The sequence below is a fragment of the Megascapheus bottae genome, chromosome 21 (assembly GCF_031878675.1).
Source record: "Megascapheus bottae isolate mThoBot1 chromosome 21, mThoBot2.hap1, whole genome shotgun sequence".
In the NCBI taxonomy this organism is placed as follows: Eukaryota; Metazoa; Chordata; class Mammalia; order Rodentia; family Geomyidae; genus Megascapheus; species Megascapheus bottae.
In genome coordinates this window covers 37,042,308-37,063,853 of record NC_143529.1, presented here as the reverse complement: position 1 = coordinate 37,063,853, position 21,546 = coordinate 37,042,308, and the positions used below count along the sequence as shown (strand labels likewise).

General features: G+C 54.1%; 1 protein-coding gene across 2 annotated transcripts in view; it reads left to right on the top strand.

Moving 5' to 3' along the window:
* The window catches only part of Drc11 (dynein regulatory complex subunit 11), a 100,647-nt gene extending 79,533 nt beyond the window's left edge, over positions 1 to 21,114 (top strand). For both annotated transcript variants that reach the window (XM_090355108.1, XM_090355107.1), the window contains 4 exons: positions 4,709 to 4,795; positions 10,485 to 10,662; positions 16,942 to 17,180; positions 20,542 to 21,114. In XM_090355108.1, the coding sequence (XP_090211234.1) occupies positions 4,709 to 4,795; positions 10,485 to 10,662; positions 16,942 to 17,180; positions 20,542 to 20,661 (624 nt within the window). In that variant the 3' untranslated portion in view covers positions 20,662 to 21,114. The remainder of the gene's footprint in view (positions 1 to 4,708; positions 4,796 to 10,484; positions 10,663 to 16,941; positions 17,181 to 20,541) is intronic.
* The last annotated feature ends 432 nt before the right edge of the window (positions 21,115 to 21,546 follow it).

Below are 21,546 nucleotides of genomic sequence, written 5' to 3'. Positions count from 1 at the left end.
TCCAGCCATCTCAGTCACTGCTGCTGAGGGCCAGCGACTCCCTCCCTCTCTCCTGCCCTCCCTCCCCTCCCACCCACCTCCTCGCTCTCCTGGCCCTCAGCCCGGAGCCGGGTATGGCCCCACTGCACTCTTGCTCCAGGATCACTGTCTGCCATCTTTCTAAAAGAACGGTCCCATAGAACCTCTGGCCTCTGTCCATTCACAGCAGCTTGTCACCTGCCACCTGTCCCCTCCTTGCCCACCTGCATCCTTGCCTGGCTTCCCTTCCAGGATGGTGTGCTTGCATGCGCCCCTCTCTCTCTCTCTCTCTCTCTCTCTCTCTCTCTCTCTCTCTCTCTCTCTCTCTCTCTCTCTCTCTCTCTGTCTCTCTCTCTCTCTGTCTCTCTCTCTCTGTCTCTCTCTCTGTCTCTGTCTCTGTCTCTCTCTCTCTGTCTCTGTCTCTCTCTCTGTCTCTGTCTCTCTCTCTGTCTCTCTCTCTGCCTCTCTCTCTCTCTCTCTCTGTCTCTCTCTGTCTCTCTCTCTCTCTCTCTCTCTCTCTCTCTCTCTCTCTCTCTCTCTCTCTCTCTCTCTCTCTCTCTCTCTCTCTCTCTCTCTCTCTCCCAGCTCCTCACAACCCGAACGGACCTGGTCACCGCCTCCTGCATGCCGTCCCCTCCCGGATCTGCCGTCCTTCAGCCCTCCCCCGCCCTGCATCTCGTTCTTGGGAGCGGCCCTCTTGAAGCCTCCCTCACATCTCACCCCTCGTGTCTCTTCCTGGCCCTCCTTCATAGCTGGCCACTCGGGCTCGGACCTCCTCCCCGGAGAAGCCTCACCCTTCCCAGCCCCCCGAGCCCACAGATCCACCACATTGGGACTCCACCTCCGAAGGCCTCGGTGCTCACCAGAGGCCTTGCCTGCCACAGCGGGACCGCTGAGACTCTCACGAAGACTTCTCAGGTGTAGGCAAACCTCCCCACAGGGCGGCAGCCTCCCTGACCCCTCATGAGCCTCGGGGGAGCCTGGGCCCCACGTGCGTGCCCTGACCCACGCCCTGGCTCCTGCGCTTACTTTCTGGAGACCTGGAACCTTGAGCCTTCATCCGCAGCCTCCAGCCTCGTGACCCACCCCCTCGTGTCCTTGCCGACACCTGCCGTCCTCCGCCCGCCTCTGTTTCCCGTCCTCCTTCGTGGCTCCTCCAGCTTCTGCTGTTTGTGGCAGCTTCGCTCTGCACAGACCAGCTTCTCCGAGCTCCAGGCCACGGCTTCAGAAGGACGAAGGGACAGCGGCCTTCACCCTGTGCTCCAACATGCCTGTCTTCTCCAGGAAACAGCCCTCCCTGGGCCCGAATCCTCCGCTCCCCCTGGCAGCAGCGGGCACCTCTCTCCTCGGCCGCAACTGAGTGTGGTCTCCTGGGGAGTCTGTGGCCGCAGCCAGAGGACAGGACAGCAGAGGACAGGACAGGGAGAGATTTCCAGATCTTCTCACTGGGATGAAAGGTGGCACAGGAGGACTTGAGCCCAGGGTCGGGATGCTTGTGAAGGGACATCAGTGTCTCAGTGGCCTCCCGAGAAAAAGGCGAGCAGGCTGGCGGGTGGGCGGTGAGCGGCCCCCGAGGCCAGAGTGAAGCCACGGCTCTAAAATCACCTCGAGGCGCCTCAGGCTGGGTCCTCCACCTTTCTCCTCCAAGTCACCCTGACTAGGTGGCCTGGGAGGGGACAACTACACCAGTGTGTGTGGAATTCCCCCACTGCCCAGAGGAGCAGACAGTTAGAGGAGCCCTGCTCACGAGCCTCTTGATTCTCAAGCCCGCGCGCAGCTGGCTCGGGGCAGCCCTGCAGTGCTGAGTAGCCAGCCGGCTGTGCCCCCCTCGGGAGGAAGTGGGACGAAAGCGGAGAGACGGAGAGCTGGAAACCGCAGGAAATCGGCTGCTGGTCAGGGCGTGCCACGGCGGCAAGGCCGCTGCCCCGCAAGTGCACACTGCAGCCGAATGCAAGGGAGAGGGGTCCGTGCGGTTGGTTAAGCTGCCGAAGAGGACTGGGCCAGGTGGCGTGCCCCTGTAGTCCCAGCCCTTGGAAGGGTGAAGTACTTGGAGGGTGTCAGCTCCCAGCGCCCCACACCTGTCACTGCCAGGAGTGTGGCCCTCTGACAGAGGCGACCCATGGCTTCCCTGTCAGGTGACTGCTTGGGCAGAATCCGCATCCCTGTCATCCTGTGCCTGTCTGTGGTGTCGCCGTTCCAGCACAGCGCTCGGAGCCTGGGCGTGGACAGCGTGGCCAGGCCCAGTGACGAGAACTCGGAATTGTCTCCTCAAGGCTCCGCCTGCGCTCTGCATCGTACCCCAGACTTCCTTGGAAAATTGGGGGGCTGTGTAAGCTGGAGAATCCCTTAATAAGTTGCTTTGACACATCAGAGGGCTGATTGGATCCAATAAAAGATCACAGATGACAAGGAGAGAAGATGGGGGCCCTCGCCTTTTTTCTGCAACTTTTTATCTCACCAAGGGCGGCTCCTGGCCGAGCTGGCGGCAGCCACTGCCCTGTGCAGGGCACTGGCCAGACGCTGATCTGCAACCTTGACTGCTGGCTGACGTGTCGCCTTCAACTAGGACAGCATGTGACCTGGCACCCAGGCAGCTGAGTAGCTCTGGCAGCAGCTCAGAGCGGGAAACGGTGGGCGGCACTGGCAGGGACTTTAGTCCATGACCGCCACAGCCTGTCTGAATTTGCCATCATCATTCTCTCTGATGATCCAAATACAGGAAAAGGACCGTCCCCAGACCTGGACGATGGATAAGGAGGCTCTTAACATGGGATGCTGGCGCCAGCAGTAGACTCTATGCAGCCAGGAATAGCCTGGCCTTTGTAGGTGCCCAGCTGGGCAGGCCGGCAACAGGCATGGAATCCTGCCAAGACAGAGAGACAGCGCCTAGGGTCAGGGAGAGGGGCGTGGGTCTTCGCCAGGCCCCCTCCGTGCGCCTGTCCCTGCTCTGAGGCATCACTGTGGCGTTCCCTGGTGGCCTCTGTGAATATGGCCCATGCTCCAGCTTCAGTCCGGCCTCGGGTCTGTGCTTTGAAGCTATCTGGCCCGGTCACCCATCCCATCTTTAAGCCTCAGTGTCCCTTTGGAAAACAGGATGGCAGCCGTGCCATGAGATCCCTGGGTTTGAGGAGAGGGAAGCAGTACCAGGCACACCAGCTCTGACCTGTGCAACGCCTGACATATACCGGGCCCTCAGGTTAACACCCCATCCCGCCTGGGAGACTGGGCTCAAAACGGGATTCTAAATTCTTAAATTCTGCATGCTTCACTCATTCCCACAGTGCCTGGGTGCTGCAGCTTTCTTGTTGAAAGTCTCGTGTTGGGTACCACAGATACAGCCATGAGTTGGGCTACAGAAGGACCAAGTTCAGTCAGTAACTACCTGAGTCTTTTGTGGGGGTCTGTATGTGTGTGTGTATGTGTGTGATATATGTATCCGTGTGTGTACATGTGTATGTGGTGCGTTTGGGCTGTGTATATGTGTGTGGCTGTCTGACTCTGTGTACTATGGTTTGAACTCAAGGCCTCATGCTTTCTAGGCTGGTGTTTTACCACTTGAACCACGCCCAGCCCTGAAGTTCATCTGCCTACTTTAGACTTGCATAGTTGCTGGTCACAGGTGCATGGCACCTTGTCCAGTCTCGCTCTGTGGGAATAGTCTCGTGCTTTGAAGCTATGCCTCAGTGTCCCCTTGGTAAACAGGATGACACCGTCTGGCCTGACACGGTGACCCTTCCAAACCCAGCCTCGCTTACAGCCCGGATGATGCTATGAGCCCAGCCATGAGTTGAGAACTTCTCTGCCTGGGCTGGTCTCAAACCCCCGCCTCTAATTCTCCACCTCCCAAGGGGCTAGGAGTCCAGGGGAGAGTCACCAGCACCTGTCCCCTTCTGTCCTTGAGTATAGGTCATCTGCTTTCCAGCCCTGCCTCACCCATAAGTAATGCCAGGGAAACAGAATGACATGCCTTGGTTTAAAACCATGCCCGCTGCCTTAATGAGGCGCTAAGAAATTTATAAATAGGAATACATAACACATATCTACTGTGGCTGAAACTGCTTTTATCTGTCCCAATTTCACACAAAGCACAAATTGTTGCAAAAAATACCCGAACTGCGCAGTCATGGGGGTCTTTGAAGAGATTGTTAGGTGTGTGGCAGTTATTCAGGGGCCACGTTAAGTCTCATCCCCACTCTGCCACAAAGCCCGGCTCACCCTGGAGGGGCTGAGAGTCCTCTTCAGGGGGGGTCTCGGCCACAAAGGCCCAGCAGAAGGGACATGAATAAATAGCCTGGCAGGGGCCTGTGCTAAAATCAGTTTTCTCGCGATAAGCAAACCTGAGTGAACCTGGGAATGGCAAGTCAACTGTAATTAAAACGGTGGTGCTGCTGCCATCAGCCCCATGGAGCACAGCTGCTCATTCCCAGCCAAACTGCAGCACAGCTCACAGTCCAGGGGCAGAAATCTTCATCCATCAGAGAAGGCCCCTGGGGTGCCCAAGCCAGGGCAGGTTCGGAGCTGCAAAGCTCGGATCTGCTTGCAGCCCTGTGTGGGTCCCGGTCTGAAGCCTGCCAGCCCCGGAGGCAGCTCAGGGGGTGGTGGGTAGCAGGGATTGCAGATGTCTGTGCAGGGGGAGCGCCCTTCACCTGGCAGGGCCGCTCTTTCGCCTGTCCTCTCCTCTCCTCTGCAGGTGGCTCAGCAGCTTCAGCCCTCCGTGGTGTGGATTGAAGACACAGAGAAAACATTCTACAAAAAAGTTCCGAACACAGAAAAGATGGTGAGGATTTCTCCATCGTTTAATTTCTCCTTTGGGCCCTTGCTCTCCTCCATGGGATGGGGAGGAGGGGTGAAGGTTACAGGAACTTCCTTCCGGTTAGGGAAACGTGTCTATTCAAGAAGACAGACATGGGGGGAGAGGGAGTCACATCTGCAGCAAGCCTTCTCCGCCCTCAGTGCTTGTCTGTGTTTGGAGGGATCCGGGGGTCTGATTTTATAAGGTGTCATTTAGAAGACAATGACCAAAACTGGGGAGAAGGGAGGTGGGAGATTTTTCAACCCAAACAGATGTAGAGGAAAGAAACCATTTGAAGAACTCAGCTCGGTTACTTCCAGTGGCACACAAAAGAGTTATTATTAGGATTTCCTATTGTTCCTAATAAATAGCGAAAGGCCCAAAATTTATGAACAAAGATTGTCAACAGCATTGCTAAGTGGCTTGCATGGGGCCTCCAGGGAGCCCCGGCCAATTGCTTCCTTCCTCCTTTTCTCTCCTTTCAATGGCTCCCCTCCCCCGCACTTCCCACCCACAAATCACCAGCGAATTTCCCACAGGTTAAAAAAAAAAAAACTCCAGATACACATGATTGTTATTCCACATCAATTTGCACCAAAGCAAATAGTGGTTAACTGTGAATTTCTGATTAAATTCCTAAGGATTTTAATCACTTTTGAATCTTATGTATTATACATCATTTTTAGAAGGTTAGAGATGATTTGGATAAAGAATGAAAGCTCATTTTTCCCCCCTCTTCTCCAAATGAGCTTTGATTGCCCTGTCATTTCAGGAACTCTTTAGAAGTTTATTATTTAATCTGAGAAACCGATGGTTAGCGCCCCCTGCCGGACACTGGAGGAAAAGTCCACACCAGTGAGAAACACTGAAATGACTAAACCAGAGCATCCCAAGCTGGACTGGACTTAATCCGCCCCAAGCCCTAGAGAGTTTGGGTCCCTGATGAGCAGGGGCTTCTCAGCCGTGGGAGATGGGAAGACACTGGCCTGGAGTTGGAGAGCATGGGCTTTTTTCAGTCTTGTTCTACCTTTTAGCTAAGCTGACTGTGAGTCCTTGAGCCAGTAATTGAACCTCTCTGTGTTTCCATTCCTTTAACTGCTGTGTTAAAAGGTGCCAGCCAGAACATCCCCTAGTTCATGAGGCCTCTCTGTCTGTCTTTCCTTCCGACTCTGTCTGTCTTTCCTTCTGACTCTGTCTGTGTCTTTCTGTCTGTCTGTCTGTCTGTCTGTCTCTCTCTCTCTCTCTCTCACACACACACACACACACACACACACACACACCTACTCTTCCAACAACCTCCTTGGGCTGTAGATTGGCTGTCACCAGTCACAAGCAGCTGCTCAGCCGTGCCACAGTGCACAGCCAGTCGGAGGAAGGTGACATGTTCAGTGATAGGAAAACTAGAGGTGCTGGGACAGGAGCAGGCACGTTTTACGACCTTGAATAGAGGGATCAGCGTGAAGGCGGGAGCGGGCACTGAACAGGGCCACGCCTCCCGATGCCTCGCCGGGTGGCCCTCTAGTGTGGGTACACACTCTCCTCTCTCACCCTGCAGCCTGAAAGGAAAAGCCCCGGTGGGCACAGGGCTCGTGGTGAACCTGACGTGTTCCCTGGACACTCCCAGGTTAGAAGATCCATCGAGTCAGGTGTTCGCTGCACTGAAGCGCAAACAGGGTTCTGAGGACCCGAGCCACCCTGGCTTTCACAGGTGCAAGCGGCCCTGCGCCCCACAGTTACTGTGTGGAGAAACTGGCCACGCCTGGGAGCTCAGCCTACGCCACGGCAACAGCGGGGCCCCTGGGTTCCCCTGCCCTCCGGGACTCCAGGACTCTGGCTCAGCCCACTATCCCCTCCCCCAGCCTCTCGGCCTCCTACACTCGCCTTTCCTCAGCCACCAGGCCTCTGGCAGCCACAGCAGTGGTTTCTGGATCCCCTTGGATTCTCAAAGCGAGAGGACATAAGCCTCTGGGACAGACCCTTCCGCAGGACCCTGGAAGTGAGGACACTGAGACCTAGCGTCCTTTCTCCTCTGCACCAGCCGCCATCCTGACAGAGCCCAGAGGCCCAGAGAAGCATGGCCATCTACAAGGGAACCAAGAAACCCATGGCCTCCAGGACAGCACAGCAGCAGGGCCAAGCTGCCCCAGAGTAGCTGAGAGGGATGCACAGAACTTCCCTCCAAGAAATCTCCCCAGTGACCCACCTCAAGGCCTCTGTCTTAGCTTAGGGGCCTCTAAGGTAAGACGCAAGAAGTTCATCGGTCCAAAGCAGTGAGTCGGGGGAGAGGGCAGCCAGCGTCCACGCCTAGCGACTGTCAGGAGACCACCCTCTGACGGCTAGGGACAGGAGCCTGACCCCTGGCACCACGGCATGCAGGAAGAAGAGGACAGTGCCCAGCAGGCCAGCGAGAAGGCCTGGTGTGTTGCCCCCAGCTGGAGAGGTTGGGTGACCGCTGAAGCCATGCCCTTCACTGGCCACCCCTGGCCTGCCAGCTCACAGACGGGAAGACAGTGACCTTCCTTGCCCTTCTGCCTGCCGCAGACCCTCCTGGTACCCAACACCCTGTCAGCACTGGGCCAAGGCACACGGCTCCGCAGCTTCCCTCCCTTCTGTCCCCCCTCCCACTACTCCATGTCACTGCAAAGCTCCAGAGAAGCCTAGATGCTTCTGGAACTCCAGGGCAAGTCCAACACTGAGTGCAACCACAGCCCCATGCCGGCTGGTGGAAGGCTGGGTGGGGCCCCTCCTACCCTCGGGGCAGGGGAGTCAGCCTCCCCTCTAGCTTCTACCAGATGGCAGTTGCTCAGCGTCCCAGGCTCAGGCAGTAAGAATGAGATCCAGCAGCCATTCCGCGTTTTCTGCACCGTTACCCCTTGTTACTTCTGACCGGCCGGCCGCCGCCGCTCCCCTGGCGTCCTCATAATGCCCGCGGGGGCTGGGGAGCTAACTGCAGCAAACCAAACCGAAACTGCTGCATAGATGCTAGCCATGGATTCGCTGTGAGGGGCTGGCAGCGGCGTGGGGGTGCACGCTGCCCATTGGGCGTGGCAAACACGCCGTCTCCAGCAACGCACAGCTCTGGCGGCAGCTGGATGCAGAGAAGCTCTTATTGCAGAGGCCAATGGCAGACGCACCCCAGGATCAACGTGCCATCCAAATAGGCTAATTAATTTCAGGGTCCCCGCCATTCCAGGATATGTGGGTCTCAATGTTGCCTCCCACCTAAGGAGTTGAGCTACCTTCACCATGGCAACTGGGCTGCAGAGGCGAGGAGAGGCTGGGGCTGGTGATGGGCCCCGCCCCCAGGAAGTCTGTCTCTGACTTTGCACAACCCTCAGCTGGGCCTGCTCCCAGGAGACACCGGGAGCTAACGCGAGCACCCACAGGTCCCATCGCCCCCAGTTGGCTTGCTGTATGAATTGCTCGCCGCACTCTTTCCTGCCATAAAGGCGCAAGATGTCACTGAAATAATAACTGTTTTGAATTTTCAGCCAAGCCATGTATACACACACACACACACACAGACACACACACACACACACACACACACACACTGAGAAATTCGAAAGCTCTAAATAAACGGAAAGATATTTTCCATTCACGGATTGAAAAGCTTAATAACTGCTACCAGTCATCTCCAACCGGCAGCCTCGGTCCCATCTCCATCCATATTCTAGCTACCTTATTTGCAGAAACTGGTGCACAGGTCCTGAGGCTCATACGGAAATTCGAAGGTCACACCCAAAACAATCTTGGACAGAAGCACAACTTTGAAGGAAAGTCTCCACCATTCCCACCACTTTTATTCCCAGCCAACTTACAATGACGAGAGTGCCAGCCTGGCACAAGGAAAAGACACAAATCAATGACATAGAATTGAGTCCAGAAATAAGCCTGCTCTTTTGCAAGCAATTGACTTTCAATAAAAGTGTCAAGCCAATAAAAGGAAGAAATTATCTTTTCAAACAGTGACGCAGGAAAACTGGAGCAGCGTCTGCCAAAGGAAAAGACCCCTGCCTCACACAGAATGGAAAGTAAGCCACGGTGGACTTCCCCTCACAAGCTGTAGGCCTCGGAGAAAATGTCAGCGGAGTTCTACATGATCTCAAGTTAGGCCATGATTTCTTAGGTGTGACACCAAAACCACAAGCCAACCAAATAAATGTTTTCCCTGCAAACATACAGTGCAGTGGGTTTATACTGAAATCAACACAGTTGCATGGCGGAGGTGAGGCCAGTGGGGATTGGTGGGAGATTCTGGGCAAGCACCCGGTGTGTGGAGTTGGAGCTGAGGCCTTCCCTGAAGCAGTGATTCTTTCCTTGAACGTCTCCTACCAACGGAAGAAACCAGGATGCTTCTCTTCACAGAGGAAGAGCCACTCGCAAGCTTTACGCCACCACCACGAGGCCCCTGCTGGTCTGATCTCGGATCCCTTTCTGCCCACACCTCCCGCCTCTCCTTGTACCTTCTCTGTGTTCCTGTCACCTGCCAAGTGACTTGCTACCGCCAGGTTTTGGCACTTACTATCTTCCACTGGAACTTTTCCCAGCCCTGTCACCTGAGCACTCTCGCCCTGGGGTGGTTTTTGGACCTGATGGTGGCAAGGTCAGGAGGTCGGGTGTAAAGGGGGAATCTGCCTCAGGAAGGGTAAATGATTAAGACCACAAGAGTAAAGAACAAAGACTAGTGGGCTTGAGGAGAATCGGTAACTCAACAGGCATTGAGCACTGGCACCCAGCCTCTCTTCTGATCTTGTCCTGTAAGTCCCTTATTTCTGAGTCTCCTCCTTTTGCTGTCCACCCAAGGGGCCAGAGAACACCCCAATAAGAGTACATTTCCACATTTCTCTTCCAGGGCACAAAGAACTAAGCAAAAGAAAATTTAAAACAGCAGGAATGGGCCATATCAACTCACAGGATGAAACAAATATTTACGTACCATGTACTGGTTAAGGGACTTGTATTTAAACCATTACAACTCAGTAATAAAAAGACAACCGAATTTTATTAATGGGACAGGGATCTAAGTACATGCTTTTTCCAAAGCAGACACGCCATGTGTAGTGAGCTCAGGAGCATATACCAAATACCAGCCTGGTGGCCAAAGGGGCGCAGAACTGGCCAGGACTGTGCTCAGAATATCTGCTCATCACCCCCCATTCTCCTTCCCACGTGTCTTCGTCACCTCTCTGTGCCAGGCAGGCTTCATTTAAAGCCAGAGCATTGCCCGTGGCCACAAGGCCTCCCTGGCTGTACCGACCGGTGGGCAGTGCTCCTTCCCCTTCTTGAAGTGTCAGAACCCTTCCCATGTGCTAGAGAGAGACAGCGTCCAGGCCCCTCCGGACCAGGAGTTTTCAACAGGAGACCCAGGACCTCTGTCCTCACGGTTCCACCTTCAGCAGAGGGAATGCTAAGGCCTTCCATGTGGAGGTCAATCCTTCCTTCCTTCCTTCCTTCCTTCCTTCATCCAGTGCTGCATGCCAGAGCCAGAGGACAGGAAAAACGAAAACCTCCCACGCTAGGAGGTGCTGTCCAGGCAGGCAGGATAGTGGGCGCCCGGACGTCCACTGGCCTGATGGCTCTGATCGCTCTGGGCCTAAGAGTGTGTTTCCCATCATTTCTGGTTCTTGCTCCTGAGTGTGGTCTGACATCCCCTCTCTCTCCCCCCTACCAGAATGAACCCAAACGCCTGAAGAAGCAGCTCCCCAAATTCCTGAAGCTCCTGAAACCCGACGACAGGATTCTGATCGTGGGGACCACGCAGCGCCCTTTTGATGCTGAACTTCAATCTTTTTGCAGGGTTTACCAAAAAATTATTCTGGTTCCCAGGCCAGACTACGCCTCCAGATACGGCAAGTGTCCTGTGGCCTTCAGAAGTGGGTGGGGGCCGGGAGGGGGGGCGCCCAGGCCATCTCCATCCACCTAGGCGCACAACCACACCTCACAGGAGCCTTTTTGGCATGGTTGCTCTTGTGAAGGGCAAATCCTGGTTCTGTTCTTACATTTGTCCCCGGTAGTAACAAAAGGCCCGGGGGCTGATTTTTCTCTTTCCTTCCTTGCTGAGCCAGGCCTCAGCCCTTTGGGCTTTGGTGGTTTTTCGGGTGGGGTCTCACACTTGTCCTCAAGCTGCTCTCAAACTGATGCCTCCCACACAACTGGGATTGTAGACATACAGACGTACACTGCCACGACAGCTTGCTCAATGCACCAAGGCCTTGCTAACTTATTTGCCCAGGGTGGCTTCAAATCCAGATCTTCTGTCTCTACTTCCCACATGCCTGGGGTTACAGGCCCAGTTTGGACTTTTCTCTTGACAGGAAGGTGAGGCTCTCTCCTCCTCTGGTGTGTGGACAGTGGTAGGGCAGGTGACAGATGATGGATGGTGCGTGGACAGTGGGAGAGTGAGGTGATAGAGCACTGTGTGTCTTCACCAGGTCGACCTGAGCCCCGTCTTCTCAGCTCTGAAATAAGAGACTGTGTGAATCTCGCCATCCATTTACTCCACGGGGCTTTCTTGGCCCTCATAAGTTGGTGTTCAGAAACCCCAGCTCCACATTGGCCCCAGGAGGGTTTGAGAGTGGGCACTGGCAGTGAGATGGTGGTGTGGCCTCCTTGGAGAGGCTTAGGCTGGCATGGTGAATGGCAGGCGGGGGCTGCTGTTGTGCTCCTGGTCGCTGCCCTCTCGGGAGGACCGGAGGGCCAAGCGTCTGCGCCACAACCATGGAAGAACCCTCAAGAGTTTGAGCCCCCCAAATATTCTTGAGATCTGGGCACGCAGCGGCACTGTCACTCCTGTCTGTGGTCAAGGGGAAGCTGCAGGGCCAGCCGTCCTCGGAAACAGCCACGAGTGTGGCCCGCGCCGGGCCGTGCCGGCCCCAGTGTAGGGGTAGCGAGGAGGCGTTTGGTGTGGCAATGGTGGGGAGACGTGACTGTAGTGTGGAGGTGGGGGTGGCCATGTGGAGGAGAGTGGTAGAGGTGAGGGGATGCAGGGAGCTAGGCAACGGTGCGAGGGTGATGGTGCAGAGATGGTGAAGCAGCATGGGGCGGCATGGTGGCGAAAGGGACAGGAGTGGTCGTTACTAATGGTGTCAGGGCAAGCCACTAGGTCAGTCTTGGATTCGGCCACCATAAAGGGTTACATGGCCCTCCGTGTTCTGAGTTCCTGGTCAGTGTCTCTTGGTTAGAGAACAGCCCTCCACCCCGCCCCCACCAAGCCACATCCCACCAGCTTATGGCCCACTCTACCCAGTGTGTGCTTCCTCCATCTGGATGCACTGTGCTCTTGGCTTCCCACAGGAAGCACGGGAGGCAGGCTGGAGGTCCCCCGTGGAGGTCACAGGAGCCCACACTGGCTTCTCTGCAGTCCACCAATAAAGAAAGGTTTGGAGCATGTCACAGAAGGTCTTAGGGACAAGACCTAAGAGAACCAATGCTTCTTCTGCCTCGTCACAATGGCCATGGAGTCAGACCATAGCTCCTAGCTCAGAGTCCAGTGATAGGGAATTACCAGAGGCAGAGTGGGGGCTGTGGCAAGCTGGCACGGCGATGGGCACAGTGAACAAAGTGTGGGAAGCAGCGGTGGCTGGTGAGATGCCAGGCTCTGGCAGAGCCTCCCTCTCTCATTCCCACACATTGTCCTTTCCCTCTCTCTCTCTCCCTCTCTCTTTCATATTTTTTTTTCTACTCGTGGGGCTTGAACTCAGGGCCTGAGCACGGTCCTTGAGCTTTTCTCCAGGCTAACACTCTGCCACTTGAGCCACCCGACCACTTCCAGCATTTTTCTATGACACCGAGGAATCGAACCCAGATCCTCGTGCACGCTAGGCCAGCACTCCACCGCTAGGCCCAGCCCCGGCCCGGCCTCATATTCGTTTTTACTGAGCATATTTAAGTGACTTTAACCACACGAGGTAAGGTGTTATTCTTTGGAAGAGGGAGAGTGTTGCTCTTGACTGTGGGTGAGGTGTCTCCGTTCTTTGACCAAACTTCCGGCCCCTCAGAGAGGAAGCTGCTGGGCTGTGCCACTTTGTTCTCTTGATGAGTGCCGGGCACTTGAAAGTCTCAAGTGGTGCTAGAGATTCCTTCCTGGGTCTGGGCCCAGCCTTCGGCGCTGCACTGCGCAGGCTCAGAGTGCGCCGCAGGCCCGGATGCAGCCTTTGGCGCTGCACTGCCCAGGCTCAGAGTGCGCCGCAGGCCCGGATGCAGCCTTCGGCGCTGCACTGCGCAGGCTCAGAGTGCGCCGCAGGCCCGGATGCAGCCTTCGGCGCTGCACTGCGCAGGCTCAGAGTGCGCCGCAGGCCCGGATGCAGCCTTCAGGGCTGGACTGTGCCGCAGGCCCGGATGCAGCTTTAAGTGCTGGACTGCGCATGATCAGAGTGCGCCGCAGGCCCGGATGCAGCCTTCAGGGCTGGACTGCGCCCTCCCCCTCCTCTCCCCCTCCCCTCCCCCTCCTCTTCCCTTCCCCTGCTCTCCCCCTCCCCCTTCTCTCCCCCTCTCCTCTCCCCCTCCCTCTCCTCTCTCCCTCCCCCTCCCTCTCCTCTCCCTCTCCTCTCTCCCTCCCCCTCCCTCTCCTCTCCCTCTCCTTTCCCTCTCCCTCTCCTCTCCCCCTCCCTCTCCTCTCCCTCTCCTCTCCCCTTCCCTCTCCCCCTCCCTCTCCTCTCCCTCTCCTCTCCCCTTCCCTCTCCCTCTCCCTCTCCTCTCCCTCTCCCTCTCCTCCCCCTCTCCCTCTCCCTCTCCTCCCCCTCTCCTCTCCCTCTCCTCCCCCTCTCCTCTCCCTCTCCTCTCCTCCTCCCTCTCCTCTCCCTCTCCCTCTCTTCTCCCTCTCCCTCTCCCTCTCTTCTCCCTCTCCCTCTCCCTCTCCTCTCCCTCTCCCTCTCCTCTCCCCCTCCCTCTCCCTCTCCTCTCCCCCTCCCTCTCCTCTCCCTCTCCTCTCCCTCTCCTCTTCCTCTCCCCCTCCCTCTCCCTCTCCCTCTCCCTCTCCCTCTCCCTCTTTCTCTCTGTCTTCCCCCCTTCTCTTCCAGGTCTCCGCTCAGGTTTGGACTGTCTTCTGCAGCACTTACAAGTTGGTGCACACGTCACACCGATTTCCTGCTGACGTGCTGTCTAGTGGCTGTGGCTTTCTGCCGTTTCACTGGGGTTTCCTTCCTAGTTTGTAACTCCATCTTGACCGAGAATCCTCCTTCCCCGATCTGATCTCTCATACAAACCTGCCCAGACTGCGCCTAGAGCTTATTTCAATCAGTGCTGGAAACTGCCAGGTGTGATGTCCACTAACCAAGAGACAAAGAGTAGCTGCACATAGAAGGACACGCCCAAGATGGAGGACACACCAACTACAACTACAGGAGAACACACCAACCACAGGAGGACACACCAACCACAGGAGAACACAACAGCCACAGGAGAACTCACCCACCACAGGAGAACACACTCACCACAGGAGAACACACCCACCACAGGAGGTCACAACAACCACAGGAGGACACACCAACCACAGGAGGACACACCAACCACAGGAGAACTCACCACCACAGGAGAACACACCCACCATAGGAGGACACAACAACCACAGGAGAACACACTCACCACAGGAGAACACACCCACCACAGGAGAATTCACCAACCACAGGAGAACACACCAACCACAGGAGGACACACGAACCATGAGGGAACTCACCAACCATAGGAGGACACACCAACCATGGGAGCACAGGAGAACACACTGACCACAGGAAGATTACCAACTACAGGAGGACACACCAACCATAGGAGGACACACTCACCACAGGAGATGACACTCACCACAGGAGAATACACCAACCACAGGAGGACACACCAACCACAGGAGAACACACTAGCCACCGGAAAAGTCACCAACCATAGGAGGACACACCAACCATGGGAGCACAGGAGAACACACTAACCACAGGAGAACACACCAACCACAGGAGTACACACCAACCACAGAACAACACCCCCCCCACAGGAGAACTCACCAACCACAGGAGGACACACCAGCCACAGGAAAAGTCACCACCATAGGAGGATACACCCCCCACAGGAGGACACACCAACCACAGGAGTACACACCAACCACAGAAGAACACCCCCCCACAGGAGAACTCACCAACCACAGGAGGACACACCAGCCACAGGAAAAGTCACCACCATAGGAGGACACACTAACCACAGGAGGACACACCAACCACAGGAGGACACACCAACCACAGAAGAACACAGCAACCACAGGAGAACACACCCATCACAGGGGAACACAACAACCACAGTAGGACATACTCACCACAGGAGGATACACCCCCCACAGGAGGACACACCAACCACAGGAGGACACACCAGCCACAGGAAAAGTCACCAACCATAGGGGGACACACCAACCACAGGAGAACACACCAGCCACAGGAAAAGTCACCAACCATAGGAGGACACACCAACCATGGGAGCACAGGAGAACACACTAACCACAGCAGGACACAAGAACCACAGGAGAACTCACCAACCACAGGAGAACTCAGCAACCACCAGAGAACACACCAACCACAGGAGAACTCACCAACCACAGGAGGACACACCAACCACAGGAGGACATACCAACCACAGGAAAACTCACCAACCACAGGAAAACTCACCAACCATGAGGGAACTCACCAAGCATAGGAGGACACACCAACCATGGGAGCACAGGGGAACACACTGACCACAGGAGGACACACCAACCACAGGAGAACACACCAACCACAGGAGGACACACCAACTACAGGAGGACATACCAACCACAGGAAAACTCACCAACCACAGGAAAACTCACCAACCATGAGGGAACTCACCAAGCATAGGAGGACACACCAACCATGGGAGCACAGGAGAACACACTGACCACAGGAGGACACACCAACCACAGGAGGACACACCAACCACAGAAGAACACACCACAGGAGGACACACCAACCACAGAAGAACACACGCCCCACAGGAGAACTCACCAGCCACAGGAGGACACACCAACCACAGGAGAACACACCAGCCACAGGAAAAGTCACCAACCATAGGAGGACACACCAACCATGGGAGCACAGGAGAACACACTAACCACAGGAGGACACACCAACCACAGGAGGACACACCAACCACAAGAGATGACACTCACAACAGGAGAACACACGAACCACAGGAGAACACACCAACTACAGTAGAACAAACTCAGCACAGGAGATGACACTCACCACAGGAGGACACACCAACCACAGGAGGACACACTCAGCACAGGAGATGACACTCACCACAGGAGGACACACCAACCACAGGAGAACAAACTCAGCACAGGAGATGACACTCACCACAGGAGGACACACCAACCACAGGAGGACACACCAACCACAGGAGAACTCACTCACCACAGGAAATGACACTCACCACAGGAGGACACACTCAGCACAGGAGATGACACTCACCACAGGAGAATACACCAACCACAGGAGAACAAACTCAGCACAGGAGATGACACTCACCACAGGAGGACACACCAACCACAGGAGGACAAACTCAGCACAGGAGATGACACTCACCACAGGAGGACACACCAACCACAGGAGGACACACCAACCACAGGAGAACTCACTCACCACAGGAAATGACACTCACCACAGGAGGACACCCAACCACAGGAAATGACACTCACCACAGGAGGACACACCAACCACAGGAAATGACACTCACCACAGGAGGACACACCAACCACAGGAGGACACACTCACCACCGGAGATGACACTCACCACAGGAGGACACACCAACCACAGGAGGACACACGCACCACAGGAGGACACACGCACCACAGGAGGACACACGCACCACAGGAAGACACATGCACCACAGCAGTGCACATCCAGCCAGGAGGTGGCTGTGCCCAGCGGTGGGTATGTCCTCCTTCCTGCTGTTGCTCTCTTCCCCTCCACAGCGATCACGGATTTGTTCTCCCACTCTAAGCCAAGCCGGCAGGGCAGAGGTGGTTCCTGCGGCACCGTGCAGTGTCTCGGCAGGAAGTGAGTGCGGGAGGGCTCGTCCTGCAGTGCTCTCCTGGCATTGCTAACTGCTCTCCCGCTTCTTCCGTGCACAGTTCTGTGGAAGAAGATCATTCAGCAGCAGCGCGGCGTCCTCAACAATGGCCTGAACATCAGTTGCCTGGCCAAGGTCACGGACGGCTTCACGCAAGGCCACATCGTGGAGGTGGTGAAAACGGTGCTCACCGACCGCCGAATCCGGCAGCAAGGCCGCAAGCCGCTCACGGCGGTGGAGTTCATCACCGCCATGGCCAGCATGAGCCCCGTGTACAGAGAGGAGGAGGAGAGCTTCAAGGTAGGCCGGGCTGCCCCCCCACGCTCCTCCCGCCTCCTCCCCGACCCGAGCCTCCGCCACAGGCAGTGAATGCTGGCAAGTGGCCATTTTAAAGTACACAGTCTTTTAAGCGTCAGCAGTACATCTTCCAAGATTCAGAAAAACCATAGCCCATGACCTTAGCGACTGGCCGATTACAGATTGACAAACTGGAGAATTGAATGGCTCTAAGATAGCAATCTCTCCTGCTTTACACACACACACACACACACACACACACACACACTTTACCTTGGCCTTCTCTTCATTAGAGAACAAGATTTTCATAGACAGAAGAAGGTCAAGATAGTAAATACTCTATATAAGGAGTTTTCATCTAGCCTCATGCTAATGCAATCTGGCCCCATATTTGCCATGAAACATTTTACTTGTGGGTTTTTTGTGTCCCTATAAGGGAGATGACATGGGACTCAGAACAATCTGCTGTGGCATGTCCTCAGGAGAGGTTTCGGGTCTGCAGGGAAGGGGAGGTCTGCCTTCCAGCCCCTCTTCCACAGGAAGTTGCTAAGTGCTCACCATTTACGTGCGTTGTCCATTGTGTCCAAGGCCTACCTCAGGGCGGAGCCCAGCCCTCTCAGCCCCAGGCCAGCCAGCACTCCTTCTATACCCATGGGATGCTCCTTGACCAACTGGAAAGTCAAGGGAGAAAACCAGTACCCACCCAGATGACAATTCTCACCAACTGTCACCTCTCAGAACTGGTCAACATCAGGACATTTCCTTTCTCAATATATTGCTTTTCCACTCTTCTAAGGCTTCAGTGGAAGGTGAGAAATAGTCATAAAAATTCCAATAAGGATGTTGTGATGTCAGCAAGTGCTCTCCGCAGCAGCCCTGATGCCAATCACTTCAAGCTCTGAGAGCTCCGTGGCCTCTGCTGTCACCATTCAACTCTGCGTCAGATTCCAAAAGCATTTCTATACATTAGAAAAGAGTGTTCAGGGTTTGATTCCAATAAAACTTCATTTGCAAAAATGGATAACAGGCGGGGCATGGTGGCTCACTCCTGTAATCCTGGCTACTCAGGGGGCTGAGAGCTAAGGATTGCAGTTCAAAGTCAGCCAGGGCACTGAAGTCTGTGAGACTCTTATCTCCAGTTAACCACTAGGAAACCAGAAGTGACGCTGTGGCTCAAGGGGTGGGGTGGTAGCCTTGAGCTGAAGAGCTCAGGGACAGCGCCCAGGCCCAGAGTCCAAGCACCACAACCGACAAAAAAAAAAAAATTTAAATGGATAACAGGAGAGGATTGTCCCATCAGCCATATTTTTTCCGAACCCAGCCCTAATTGAACTAAAGAAAAGAGGAGGAACACATTTTCAACTCCAGACAAGTGTTTGCCTAGTGTTTGAATGAATGTTCTATTTAATTAGTAAATAGTATTTTGTTTAATTTTTGGCTTAAGATTGTTTTTATTAATCGCAAATATCCTCTTACAGTGATGGATCCTATTTTTTCTGAAATTCTCCCTTGTTTTCTGTTTCTTAAACTGTTGCTTTTCCTCCCGGTTTTGAGGAACTCAGTTGAGGATATTAAAACCTCAGTGTGGGGTTTTAACATGCTGAGGGACCTTTGGGAGTTTTTCTACCTGTGACATGTGTTTGCGGGCCAAGTCTACTGTTCAAGAAGAGGAGTGGGAATGCACATACTCCTCACCTACAGTCTCCAAAGACGGCATCACTCTCTTCACTTTTCAAAGACATGAAGTCATCCCCAGCTCTACTGTATGTGCAATAAGCGACAAATTTCAGGATGAAAAGAAGTCATCAAATTCCAGAGTTGTGTTGGTCCAATGTACTACTGTAGCTGCTTCTAATTAGGCCCATTTGCTCCAAGAAATTTTACCCTAGTCCATGGAGGCATGAAGAAAATATTCAGTGTTAATTGTGTAATTATAATTCTCACAGCCCTCACCACAGCTCCAGAGAGATGATGGAGGCATAGGAGTGGCTCCTCAAAGATGTCAGTGTCGGGAGCCTGTGGTGACTGCTGCCTTGTGTGGCAGAGGTGGGCTAAATTTGCTGGCGTCCTGGCCTTGAGCTATGCAGACTACCATGGGTTAGCTTGAGAAGCCCTTTAGAAGAAACTGCAGAACTGCCAGAAGAAAAAATGAGTGACAAAGACAACGCAAAGCTTCACACTCAAAATGAATGTGAAAAATCAGAATTTCAAAACATTTTCGGAAGTCTAATGTTAACTGCAGGTGGACAAAACAATGTTTAAGTGAGTGTAATTAAGATGTTAAAGAAATCAAGTGAAAACAGGACTTCCATCAGAAATGTACAGAGCCATCCAGACCTTGAATAATAAATACTACAGTAGTTAGCCTTCATGGAAAAGCCGTGCCAGTGATGAGCTCTAGATAGACATGTCCAGGTAGCACAGCAGGGGCTGGAGGGCAGTCGGGGGGCTTTCCCTCAGCACCCCACACAGGAAAACACAGAACTCAGGCCAAAGACAATGGCATTCAACTGACAGAAGAAATGAGCGGGGAGTGAGGGGGCAGAAATAGCAGAACAATTATTTGAAGAAATACATGCTAGAACTTTCCATACCCTGGTCTATTAGTGAAAATCTTAAAATTGCCTGACTTAGAAGCTCCCAGAATACCAGCTGCACAATAAGCCATCCCTTTGACAATAGTAGATGACCACAGACAGCGGAACTGTGCCTGGAAGGCAGTGAGGAAAAACAACTACCCATGTACTACTTCTATCCAGCTAAATTAGCTAATAGGCACGTTGAGTTGGGTTGAAGATGCTCAAATTCATCAATCCCCAAAACTCCCTCTCACAGATACAAACAACTGTGCGAACCTTGTAAGGGATGATGGCATTGTTCCCAGGGAACAAAACCTGATAAATAACCTGAGATGAGTGTTCCATGAAATATTGTAACAGTACAGTTCATAAGCCAAAATGCTTCTCAGGTTTAAACCAGATGGTGAGGCTGGCGACAGTCTCAGTCACTGAGGCCTCGGCTGCTGTTTGGGCTCCATTTTTCAGTCCCCCTCAGAGAAGGGGAATGGTTCCCGTGGCCACCAGTGAAACCTCTAGTGGCCACAGGTAGTCTAAGGGCCCTGTTACATTTCCAAGAAAATGCACATCTCCAGGACACCGCAGTGTGCAGGGAAGCAGCTGTCTTGAGTGACCCTCTGTGATTCTCAGAAACTGCAAAGCCCTTAGGTAAAATTTCAAGTCACACAGAAAACCTGGTAAGAAGAGTTCCTGTTTGAGGTGGCTGCCAGCCACTGCCTTCGTCGCAGGCTTGCCTTACTTTGTAAGAGTCCCTCTGTATCTTTTCTGAAACATGTCTTCTATTTCAGAACTGGTATGCAAAGACCCCTCTGGGGAAGAGACGCCTGTCAGCATTAAACATCGGGGGCAAAGAAAAGGAGAGGCCTAAAGGGAAAAAGAAAGGAAAAAAGGAGAAAAAGAGAAAGTAATGCCCTTCTGAGACACAGCTTTGAGCCTCTTTGGAATGGTGAGGCCCCAGCTCTCCACTGCCCACCCGAGAAGCCTTGGGCCGCGTACAGATGCCCCTGCCCGCCCGCCCACCACTGCGCCGCCTCCGTTCATTTCAGTCGGCTGGACACCTGGCCACGGGTCCATAGCAGTTGTTCCCGTGCTTGATTGGTCCTCAATCTATGGAAGGTTTGTCTACCACCGAAATTCACTTTTTCACACACCCATACCCCACACGCGTTTCAAGTTAGACGCTCGTCAGTACTAGTGTCAAATTTAGAACGTGAGGGGAAATATTCTCGTTTGGCCACTGGTAAGCCACGAGTCTGTCACCAGGTCTCCACACTGTATATTATCTTGCACATGTTTTAACAAAATAATTCTCTGCCCTAGTAAGATATGTTATGTAATGCAATAAAGCTGTTGTCCTTGAACCACCGACTCAGTGATTGGCTGGGTGCGGCTAAACTGTTGTACCCGAATTCCTAGAACCCCGAAAAGACCACCAGAGTCCACAGTCAAAGCTAAAAAGCAGGGGTCATTTTATTTACCAGTCTAGACTCGGGCCTCCACGTACCAACAGCCGGCAATGCTGAAAAGGCCCAGAGCAAGAACTTTACACTGCTTTTATAGGGAAAGTACAATTACCTGATTGACTATTTAACTCAAACCACTGGTCGAATCAGAGCTCAGGTGTCTAACCACTGAGCACCAAGCTGTTACCACCTGGGGTTCAAGTACATGGACCCTAAACAAGGTGGGGGGGTCATTCCCAGAACATGGAACAATCTTGGCACAACCAAACAAGGTCATGGAGATGACTCTTTCAACCCCCAGAAGGCCCAGGGGCCACCAGGAAGGTGTGG